General features: G+C 42.1%; 1 protein-coding gene across 1 annotated transcript; it reads left to right on the forward strand.

Moving 5' to 3' along the window:
• Positions 1-892: 892 nt before the first annotated feature.
• shcbp1 (SHC SH2-domain binding protein 1) lies at positions 893-11,463 on the forward strand. The gene is made up of 13 exons (XM_049562240.1): positions 893-1,177; positions 2,828-3,043; positions 3,153-3,268; positions 3,493-3,701; positions 3,805-3,900; positions 3,992-4,222; positions 4,341-4,518; positions 4,980-5,100; positions 5,444-5,575; positions 6,785-6,903; positions 9,413-9,499; positions 9,628-9,766; positions 9,883-11,463. Exons 1-13 carry the CDS (start codon positions 1,018-1,020, stop codon positions 10,200-10,202), a joined length of 2,124 nt encoding a protein of 707 aa, XP_049418197.1. The 5' UTR covers positions 893-1,017; the 3' UTR covers positions 10,203-11,463.
• Positions 11,464-12,142: the final 679 nt, after the last annotated feature.

Consider the following 12,142-nt stretch of genomic DNA (forward strand, 5'->3'; position numbering starts at 1 on the left):
TGAAATAATGTCCAAAATATGAAATAATAAGCACATTGAAAATATAAAAATCTAATAAAATATTTTTAACATAATATTTTAGACATATATACAAAACAAGTTTACTTCATAAGTGTTAGGACAGTTATCCACCCTCACAAAATTGTATTACTGTCACAGAGGCACAAAACAAAATAATTAGTTAGTTCGTAACTTACAGTATTTGGTCTGGTTTTTAACTGAACAATTTCTGTTGTATAAACAACATTTAAGCTTTAAGATCTTTGCAGTAGATCCAAGAATTATTGAAGTAATTATTGGAGTATTAAATAAATATAAGACATGAGCTTTATAAAGAAAAATGAATGATAAAAAAAATAAATTAGGGGCTACAAGTTTCTTTTTTTGTTTTTAAACCACTACAGTAAAACGCTAAAAAGTTCCATTGCATTTTGATTTTTCACGAGTTTAAGGGCTTTCAAATCAGAAAGAGACTCATTATGAAACACACTTGCACTTTTATATATTTATATTTGCATACAAATCTTTTCTTCTGTAAGAATGTTACCATCCAGTAAGTCCTCCTCCCAGCTGTCCCTAAGGAGTCCATCAGCAATATTCTTTTATTTGAATTTCTCTAGTTGCAAAATTTCTGAGTTAGTTAGTTAAACACACACATTTTAAGGTTTGGTCTAATTACACTGAATAAATTAAATTAAATGTTGATATTTACACACAGACACATGTCAAAGCAGAAACAGCCTACTAATAAGCAGGGCGGAGAAAGCTGACGGCTCTCTCTTCTCATTGGCTCACAGTCGCTTGGGGATGAGAGGGCGGGACATCCTGCGATTTTACCGCTCCTGATTGGCTGTGGCTCCTCAGACCGGGAACATTTTGAAAGTTACTGGGTGGGTGCAGTTAAGTTTGTGTGTGTTTGTGTCAAACTGACAAAACTTCGTATCGCTGCTCGCTGTTAGCTCATTAAAACCGACCTATATATTTGGTAACGTATTAAACAATTGTTTTTAATCCTCCATGGAGCAAGAAGCTCGAGAAAACCCGACGAGAGAAACTGGGGTCGAGATGACGGACATCGTGGTGGAGGATTTCGAGTCCTTCGTGAACGTTGATATGGACACGGAGAAGAGCAACGGGACTCCTGAGGAGTTACATCCTGTGTCCGGGATAAGTCAAGGTCTGTGTCGTGTTTTAATTAGTCATGTTTAAAATACGCTAGCAGTGTTAGCTAGTGTCAGTGATTAGCGTTTAAACTAGTGTTGCCTGGTGTAAGTTGAGCCTCTGATGTAGTTGTGTCGGTGTGCAGTTAAACACGTTTAAACAGTGTTTCCTGTGTTAATGTGACAGTAACAGTCACAGTTTGTGTATTTTCTGATCTTTTCTGCCCCAAACCAGTGGAGCCAGATGCTGTTCAGTGCCATCTAACGTTATGGTTAGTTTGTAAACCAGTGACGTAGCTAACTGATATGAGACAACACTATTTCCCCCCAATTTTTACAACCCATCCTGCACTGTAAGACCAAATATCTGCACCACAATTTTGAATCAGCTCATGATACACGATCAGATCTGTTTATTGGTGCATCCTGAAAAGTCAGGGTGATGAAAGTGTCAGTGGTAAAGTTGCTGCTGCTGCTGCTGTTGTTGTTGTTGTTGTAGCAGCACCACCACCCCCATCAGTCCTACATGAACTGGGACCAAGACAAGCTTGAAATGTAATTAAGGCTCATTCTCTGTGTCTGCTTTTGCCTCCTCCCTCCCTCAGCTGATACTAACCTTTTCCACGTTTGGCTGAGGTGCCAGCTGGATGACCCTGTTTTTCATGGACCCCCTCTGAGGGCTGGTGAAATTAAAGGGTGTAGTAATTCATATAATCTGTTATCAGGCAAATTCCTTATGTGTATTCAGTCCACAGCGTAAACCTGGGCTGCCAAACTTGTTTTAGTTCATGGGCAACATACAGCCCAATTTGATCTCAGCTGGGCCACAGCAGTAAAACCATCGCAGAATAACCTGTTAGGGATGCACGAAATATTGGCAGTTGTCAGCAGAATCGGCCAACGTGCTGTTTCTTATTGTGCACAATGAATGAATATTACGTACATTGAAAAGTATTCTATGTCATGTCTCCATCTGCTGGTGGGCCGTCCTGTGCAAAGTCATCCAGTGGGCTGGATAAAAGGATGACAGGTTTATGTTTGATGCCTCTGTTGTAGACATTTGTGACTGCCCCCCCTCTTTCTCCCACCTTTCCTGTCTGTCTTAGCTGTCCTATCAATAAAGGCAAAAACTGTCTAAAAAAATCGTAGAGAACAGACAGAAACAGACACATACTCTCTGTTGTCCATTCCACCATGTAGCCCATCACAGATACTGCTCAGTACTCAGTTGGAGAAGTCGCTGCTTTCACTGGTAGCACTGGTTTAACCTGTTTGCAGGATGTCAGTGGAAATCAGCTGAAGCGTGTTAAAGAAGGATTTCACAGCTTTTCATAAAACTGGTTTGTCTATGCTGTGAAAAGATGCAAATACTTCCGAAATTACAGGTAAACAAATAAAGTAAACAGAGAAAAAGGGCCGTGGCATTTGCTTTTTGCTCAAGAGGTAGAAAACCGACAACTACCAGAATGCACTGTGCCACACTGGACCAATGCTCCTGCTGGTGGGCGACGTAACCGGTGTCTCTGAGGTGCAACCAGTTGTAATTTAGCCAAGCATATAACTCCACTGGAACACTTCCGTAGGAGCCGCTGCTGCTGAACCTCCAAAGGCAGAAAAGAGCAATAAAATTCCTCTACAGCTTGTAATGCATACGTTTCTCCCAACAGCTCTGTTTCAGAATGAAGAGGAGGATGAAGATGAGAGTGATGACGATGAGAGTGATGATGACAGTGGCACAGACCATTTAATCTCTGAGAAATCAGGGACTCAGCTGCAGAGATGTGAGCACCGTGAAGGAGTGAATTCAAGTCTTCCCGACATCTTCCAGACCAGCCACCTGCTATTCTATGAGAGGTTCAAGGCGTACCAGGACTACATGCTCGGTAACAGCACACACTCTTACATAGTCACACTCAAACACAATAAAATAATAATAATTCTAAATCATTACATCCCTGAGCTCAGTCCTTGTGTGTATATATCTGTGTGTAGGAGACTGTAAGCCATCTGAGGTGAAGGCCTTCACAGCAGACTACCTGGAGAAGGTGGTGGAGCCGTGTGATTGGTTGGCTCTGTGGTCTACTGATGTCTTCGATGTCCTGGTGGAGGTGAGACCAACTTTCACACATGTTTCTGTTAATATTATGAATGTACCTTCTTTTTCATCCACTTGACCCTTGGTCACTTGGTCATTGAATTGACACACAAGTTACATTTGAGCAGCTGCCAAAATAATTTTTATCCACAGAAGAAATTTGGTTGAACTTATTTACAGTGAACAGTGGTTCGTGACTTCAACTGTGAGTGCTAAAGAGCTGCTTTTTGATTCCAGGTGTGTGATGTGGACTGGAAGGATCTGAAGGCGTGTGTGAAGCTGGCGCTGCCTCTGCAGTGTGACACCAGAGGCTGTGAACTCACTGAGGACGCCATGACGTCTCTGCTGGAGGCCACTCAGCACAAAGTCCCTCTGCAGGAGCTCCTGGTGGTCTACGAGCAGTCTGGGGACTTTGATCAGACCGCCCTCGCTGTCGAGCACCTCAGGTGAGACTCCCGAGATGATTCTGTGCCTGAAGTTCGCTCGTTTGTGTTTTTAAAGAGTCTGAATTTAATACCCAGATATGTCTTCCTCTTCTTCTATCCGCAGGTTTTTCTATAAGCACATCTGGAGAGAGTGGGATGAGGAAGATGAAGACGATGACTTTGACTACTTTGTTCGCTGCGTGGAGCCTCGCCTCAGGCTGTGAGTGCACCTTGTGTCTGGGGGATGATGTAGTATTAATAAGTGTTGTTTTATTCCCATGAATCCTGTTTGAAAATGCGTCTTCTCTCAGCTACTACGACATCTTAGAGGACAGAGTCCCAGCAGGCCTGGTCGCAGAGTATCAGGCCTTACTGGAAAAATGCTCCCAGTGCTTCCAGCAGTTCTTTGTGCTGCGCAGCGGTCTCAGCACCGACTCAGACTCAGAGCCAGACAACGTGTCCATGGTGGAGGGCCTGAAGCTCTACGACCAGCTGGAGACGTTCAAACGCAAGCTGCACATCATAGAGAACCCCCTGCTGAGGTAACAGATGTGTTGAGATTCTCCCCACACCATCGCCACTACTTCCTCTCTCTGTCTCTAATCCAATCTTCCATCAGTATCCTCCTCATCATCATTACCTCCGTCACTTCCTCTCCAGGTATGTGCTGGGCTACAGAGGCAGTGCCAGGCAGCAGTGTGTGCAGAGTCGTGGGCCCAGAGAGTCAGGTGTGAAGGTGGTCCATGTGGTCACAGCCTCCTGCAGCACCACCCAGCTCCAGTCCCTCCTCAGTGACAGACTGCTGCCTCTGTGTTCCTCGGAGGACACTGAGATTCAGGTCAGTTCCACTACACACCAAATCACACCCTCCAAAGGAATCACCTTGCAGAAGGAAGCGTGCGGAGTGCAGTTCAGTCGAAAGAAAATAGTTCCTATGTGAAACTGCTCACAACAAAGTCTGTGGATTATCTTGTGCAATGGCATCATGACTTCGTAAACACTTTCCGTGCACTCAGCTGAGTTGGAGAACAGCTGGGGTGAAGCTGGGTGCTTTGTACATTCACATTAATCGCCTGAAGTGAAACTGTTGGATGGTTTAAAATGAAGAGACTTGTGTTCTCTTCTTGGATCCTTGTTTCCAGTGGGGCCACATCTAACGCTTGTCCTGAGAGTGGCGCCAGAGAGAAGGAAACTCTGGCTTCTGTGGAAGCTCTCAGGCTCAGCTCTAAACTGTACAGTATGTATACACTCAGTGGGTGAGCTCCTCTAAGCTGTGTGTGTTTGCATGTTTGTGTTTAGTTCCACAGAGACCCAGTGTCAGCAGTGGAAGCCTGCCATCAGGATGATGTGGTCATAGTTCTCCCAGGGATCTACAGTGTCAGCAGCTCCATCTTTCTGCCTGACTCCATCACTATAGAAGGTAAACAGCTCTTATCTTGTTTCCGCTGACATGATCAGTGTTTGGAGAGCGTAGTTGTAAATCAATTAGTACTGGCTCCTTGCAGGGTTGTGTCCTTTCTCCTCATGTTACCTTGTGATAAATACACTCTGACTGTTTTGACATAATGTGTCTTGGTGGTGTTGGACATCATTAGTCAGCTTTGTCTGTCAGATTGCTTAAATGTATCTGGATGTGTTAAATGAATCCCTGTGAGAGGAGGGCTTATATCCCTCTGGGTTTAAAGCTCACAGGTGAGCAGTGCAGTCTGAAAACACACACACACACACACGTCATTACTCTTCCTATGTTGTCTCTGTGTCAGGCTTCGGGCTTCCTGATGAGGTGGTGATTGAGAAGAAAAACAAAGGCGACTCATTTGTGGAGTCGACTGGAGCTGACGTGCGGATGTCCAACATCAAGTTCATCCAACACGATGCTATTGAGGGCATTCTGTGTGAGTACACACTGTTACTGTGGCTCCTTACTGTACACCTGTTTAAAACACTGTCATGTTGGTCAAGGATTTTCATTTTTTTCAGTACTGACTACCAGAAAATTTGTCCAACAGATCCTGTAGAACCTGTTATATGTTGAAAACACAGCCATCAAATGTGATACTATATTTATAATCTACAAAACTTCAACTTTCAGTTAACCTCTTCTCCTCCACCCCTCCCAACAATAGACCCATTTTGTCTTTTTTAAGGGGGACAGGGGATCTTTAGGGGGAGACAGCAGGTCAGTAGCTTTTGCTACATAGAAGTGGTTTACATCGTTTGAAAGCTGGAACCTCAAGATTAATTTGAGATGCATCTCAGCACTGAGTGTCAAGTTTTTCTAGTCATAAATCTGTAATAAACATTGTGATTTAGTTTAGGTGGCTGTTGGAACTTTTAGAGTTTAGAGCATATAGAGCCTAGAACACTATGATAGAAGTACACGATGGCCATTCACATGCTCAGTTATGCCTCGTTAGTTGTTGCAGCAATTTTTAGGTTGATAACATTTGTCACACAGATATTGTGATAGATTTAATCTTTTAATTACCACTCGAAAAATGGTCAAAAATCCCTCCAGAGTTCCTCATTAAGACAGCAGGACTTTGAGGAACACCATTAAAGCTGCAGTGATTAATTGATTAATTGACCAGTTGTCAACTATTAAATTAACTGCCAACTATTTTGATAATAAATTAATTGTTTTAAACAATTTTTCAAGGAAGAAAAAGTCGAAATTATCACACTGCAGCTTTTTAAATGTGAATATTGTCTGGTTTCTTTCCTTCCCCATGACAGCAATACTGCATATCTTTGGTTTTAGGATAAAACAAGACATTTGGGGATGTTATCGTGGACTTTGGGAAACACTGATTGACATTTTTCACCATTTCCTGACATTTTGTAGATCAAACAACTAATCGATTACTTGAGAAAGTAACTGACAGATAATGACTGATGATTATTTGCAGCCTGAAACACCATAGAAAAATCCAAGCTGTGATTTTGCATCAAAAACTTTTCAAATTTGGAGATTTTTGTATGAATTGCATCTTTCAGGCCTACGTGTCGTGCACACATGTTGCTGTGTGATATAAAATAAACAGTGAAGCTATCTGTTAACATGCTGACTGTCCTGTTGTGTCATTTCCTGTGGTTTCTGTCAGGTGTGCGTCAGGGGACTCTGAACATGGAGAACTGTGTGCTGCAGTGTGAGACCACGGGAGTGATCGTCCGAACATCAGCCCATCTCACTATGAACATGTGTGACCTGTATGGCTCCAAGGTGAGTGCTGATCACAGGTAGAGACTAGGGTTGGGTACCGAAACTGGGTACTTTTTGTACTTGGTACCGATTCACGCCGGTACTACCGAGTACCGATTCACTTAAAGGAGCTATATGTAAGAAATCTAAAGCAAACAGTCATAAAATCCTCCTAATATGTCACAGAGACTAAGGAATAATGTTCATATAACATACTGATCTCACCGACAACAATAGTACAGCCAGAATATTCGCATTTAAAAAACATTTTTACGGTCCGCAAATCATGTTTATGTTTTGAATTCGTGTTTTGGCCTGTTGCGCCACCCACCGCCGTCTGCCAGTCACACAGTCAGTAGAGTCTCAGCATCAGTTAAAGAAAAATTTGAGTGCAGTAATGGTTTTGGCCACATTCTTACATACAGCGCCTTTAAAATGAATCGGTGCCAAATTTCGGTACCTGAGGTGGAGGCGGCGCGAGAGTGCATGACTCGCACCTCAGACTCAGCAACAATGGCAACAAAAACAATGTGCAGACAAAAGTTAACGTGCAGCACTGTTCCTAAATGTTCTCAATAAAATGTTGAAACTGAGAAGTTTAGACTATGGGCCCGAACGACGTGTAGTGCGTCCAAATTCACACCCGTTCTTCCCTGTGGATTTTCTCCTTGACCGTGCGTCATAGCAAGAAGCCACACATATCGCATGAAACGGCAGAGCTGTAGCTTTCTGACAAGGCCAAGCACTTGTCGGTAATCCAATGTTATCACAGCGAAAAAATTGATAAAGTTACACTAAAATGATGTATAACAGAGCTTTCATACAGCTCTGCACACACATTACTCTTGGATGGATTACTCGCGAACGCAGGCTCGCACAGAAATGCCACGCATATCACATGAAAGCACAGGACCACACACATCATTGTGCTGTCATCCCGTCACGCTATAAATACAGATCAATTGTCTACAAAATAAAAACCTGACGAATTTCTTTACAATCCATTATACAGATCTTGTTATCAGTCACTTCATATAGTGAGGAATATCGTATCTTACCACGTCTTAGGCTTGCGTGTGTTTCTCCCTGTCTATCCACATTTGTAGTCCGGCTTTCAAGATGCAAATATCTCCATATTGTCCAGTTGACACTCCATCAAACTTTGTATGACAAGACCAGGCACTTGACCTTTGCGCACCCAGACAACTGCAGCCTAATTATGCATGCTGACAGGGCCGTAGTCACCATATACATTGAGGGGGACACGTGCCTCCCCACCAATGCCCAAAATGCCCCCCCAATATATAACTGAAACTGAAAAACAAATATTATCTTGGAGGACATCATTGCACTTGGTTGACTATTTTTCTATGATCTTAGATGTAAATAGTGCATGTTTCTTTCAGATAAAACACATTTTTGACTTGTGAATGAGTCAATGGAATTTCTTGCAATAATGAAAAAATACTGGCAATCATGTCCGCCTGGCACAAACCACATGTTTTGGACAGCTGTGAAGTGACAGAATGTCCCAGCATCATGGTTCTTATATTGCCAGATTCCAGAGAGTCTCCCCTCTTCATATATGGCAGAATATGTCAACTTCCAACTTGCTATGGTGAGATACATGTAAAAATGTAAGAATTTAGTCACATGGATTTGTTTTTTTCATTGATATAAAAATTAATATAAAATACAGGCACATAGAAGGACATGACATGATGGCAAATCTTGATAGCCCAGATTATCCTGAAAAAAAAAAAAAACCCAAGATATAGCATGTGTATGTAGCCTTTATAATGACTGTGATATGAGCTTAGAAGTAAAGGCAGTAAAAATACCCCAACAAGGCCTAGGGCCCATAGGGTTAAAAAGTACTGAAATAAGGTACCGTTTGGTACCGGTACCGTATCGGTTCAATTATGAACGGTACCCAACCCTAGTAGAGACCCCTCTTGAGGCTCCACCTCACCATCAGTTTGTCAGTTTACAGTCTGTGCTGACTGTGGGAACAGTCTCACAGCTGACTCACTGCAGGAACCTCTTCAGTAAACATTTATTCTGACACAAACAGTCAGTGCAGTAGATCCACTCAGAGATAAATCTTGTTTCTTTAGGAGCTCTTTTAGAAAGGACCATCACCTCAATATGTTGACAGGATTTTTATCAGTGCAACAACTGTGGAGATTTCTCTAATCGTCTAAATATATAATGAACAAACAGTGTTTCCCTCAGAATTAGAATCTGTGTGGCTGTAGCTCAGCTTCAGAGGTGATGATGTGTCAGTGTTGTGTTCACGACTTGTTGTACTGCCTCCAGCTGGCCAAAGAAATCAGTGCAGCTTTAAAAATTGTGACTGAGGTGTGTGCTGAGTGAAACATTTTACAGTACAAATAAATACATCTGCATAAAACATGCAGTGATACTGATGATATGCGGATCAGCTGATATTGTCTGGTTGGTTTATAGAGACTCTTTGATGTAAATGTGACTACACGTGGTCAGTCATGTTGATGTGTGTTGTACGCAGGGGGCCGGCGTGGAGATTTACCCCGGCAGTGTCTGCAGTCTGGTCGGTAACGGCATCCATCACTGTAAGGACGGGATCCTCATCAAGGTTAGAAAAGACAAGATGGCAGCCTGTTGGAAACAAGTGTCATCTTCAGTGTTAAATGGAATGCTGTCCTCGTGATTTTTTTATTCTAATCCTGTTATTAAATGTGAAATGTTTGTGGGTGTGTGCAGGACTTTGCTGATGGGCTGGACGGGATGCCATCAATCACCATGGAGAACAATGTGATCCACAACAATGAAGGCTACGGGGTGATTCTAGTGAAACCCAACAACGGGGAACAACATGGAGCTCCTCAGGACAGAAGTGGAGGTAGGTGGAGCTAACACAGTCGAAACAGTACATTAAATAAATATAGATGAGGATATGAAGGCAGGTTTGCTTGCAGGCAGCACAGAATCAATACTGAACAGAGCTTTTGTCTCCAGAGGACTCTGCTGGACCGACAGCTGAGGACAAACAGCAGGAAGGTGTTACAGATCTTCCTGGCGTCTCCACAACCAATCCGACCAGCGGCGGCTCGGCAGACGTCCAGCCCGAGTCAGCAGAGAACAACAACAGCACAGACGGTGACGCAGCCTCCACCTCAGGCAAGAAGTGGCAGTTCAGTCGTCAGCTGAGCAGAAACAAGGAGACGTCCTGCAGCCGAGCCGTCCAGGACCTGATGGACCATCAGATCTTTGTCTCCATTCAGGGAAACCAGTTCAGACGTAACGGCATGGGCGACTTCGGCACCTTTTTCTACTGACAAACTTGAGACTGGCTGAACGGCGATACACATCAGCACCCTCAGAACTGACAGCTCTTTAGAGATTCCTCCACAGAGTTTATTTGACAGCTTCATGTTTTAGATTTTCGATTGTCATGAAATAAATCTTGCTGACTCACAGCCATTCATGGAGGTGTTCTGCAGAGACGATGATAATGTTCCTGTGCAGTAAGCGTGTTGTGATCAGTGTGTGTTTCTGAAAGCACTCTGAATTAACTGTAAATTGTTCCCCACCTTTGCTTTTATCTTATTTATTCCTTTGGGCTTCTGACGCGAAATGTTTTTAATTTTTTTTAACGCATTATTTGAATCCACTCGTCACTTTGAATTCAGTTTTGGTGGTTCCACTTTAGATCTAATAAATGTTACGTTACGGTGATTATGTTGTTACCTGATGTTGAAAGCAGTGCACTGTTGATGACACACTGATGTTAGTTCTTTGTTCATGAGTTAGATGTAATGTTCACGTGGTGCCTCTTTTTTTTTTTTTTTAAAGGTGTTGGTTGTGTGTTACGGTCGAGGGGAGTCTTCAGGCTGACAGACTCTGACAGAGGTTTTATATATTCAGATTGACTGATGATACAAATGAGCCTTTAGTTTAAACTGCTACTTGCAGAAATTGTGAATATAATGAATTTCTTACAGATTAAAATGTGTCTGTTGAAACCTCTTTATGTGGTGGTGCTGTTTGATCAGCATTTAAAGGGTGTGTGTTGAAACCTGAAGCTGACCCCAACCACGTGCACTGTGAATCACACTCACTGAGTCTTAAATACCAAACGTTAAACACTTCATTTCCTGCACTCGAGTGAAATTTTATGCACCAATATGGTGGAAATTCTTTATATCACAAATATACAAAATCAGTCATAAGTTGAAAATTCAAAAATATAGAAATACAATGCAGTGACACTTTCTCTCCCGAGTCAACAGACGGGATGATTTACTCTTTGGTCACTTGTGTTTAAAGAAATTAACTCTTTAATTGAGCATGTGGCACCTTTTTATGTCTGACACATTAATTCATTTTAATTAATTTATAAACCCCTGGACTTAAACAGCTTGTGTGTTGTCAAGTTCACAGAGGGAGAATGGAGAACTTGGACTGATGGATGAACATTTTTGGGTCATTTTAGAATCAGGAGGTCAGAGGGGATTTTTTTTTTTCATTACTTTTTTTGGACAATGCACATTTGGTTCTTCTATATTAACACTGCACTGTATGTTTTATCATGTAAATAAACCCTCTTAAAGTGTTCTCATCTTAGTAGTTAAAATTTCTTGGTGTGAGTTATGTCTCAGAACATTTTAAGCAAGTTATGTTTTTAAAAATTGATGGTGACAAAATCAGCCATTTAAAAAGTGGTGTTGACATGTCTCCAGTCTAAGTGACACCTAGTTGTACATGACAGTAAATTTCAACATTCAGCTGCTGAAAAGTTACTTAAAAATGAAAAGGAATGTCTCACAGGGTAGAGAACGTGTACGTGATCTCTTGTATGAAGGTCATTTTTTCTTCATGTGTTTAGAAGCAGAGAAAGAATGGATCAGTTAGAGCTGCAGGAACTTTTAAAGCTATAAATGAACCCTGAGGCCACATTAGTAAATTAAACTTGTCCAAACATCTGAAGCTTTATGCTACAAAACATCCTGTGAGACCTGTTTGACTTTCAGCATGCTCACAAAGTGGCAACCTACGAAGCTATAAAAATGAAGCCATCACTCAAGTCCCAAAAACTGCAGTTCCTCTAATGCCCACTTGAGGCTGGCTCCAAGATCGAGTCAATCCCCACAGACCCTCATGTTTAAATGCTCAACTTCACAGCATTAATTAAAATGTTAACAGCCTGGCACAAATATGGTCTTTAGGTCTGATTTCCTGATTTATGACAACTGTACGGGGCTGAACTGTTAAACAA

The sequence above is a fragment of the Epinephelus fuscoguttatus genome, linkage group LG2 (assembly GCF_011397635.1).
Source record: "Epinephelus fuscoguttatus linkage group LG2, E.fuscoguttatus.final_Chr_v1".
In the NCBI taxonomy this organism is placed as follows: domain Eukaryota; kingdom Metazoa; phylum Chordata; class Actinopteri; order Perciformes; family Serranidae; genus Epinephelus; species Epinephelus fuscoguttatus.

Bases quoted from the DNA above. Each gene is read 5' to 3' on its own strand.
- shcbp1 (XM_049562240.1), top strand. From the start codon at position 1,018: ATGGAGCAAGAAGCTCGAGAAAACCCGACGAGAGAAACTGGGGTCGAG. The intron at 4,223-4,340 runs GTAACAGATGTG...CTTCCTCTCCAG, and splicing joins ATAGAGAACCCCCTGCTGAG to GTATGTGCTGGGCTACAGAG. The intron at 6,904-9,412 runs GTGAGTGCTGAT...TGTTGTACGCAG, and splicing joins GTGACCTGTATGGCTCCAAG to GGGGCCGGCGTGGAGATTTA.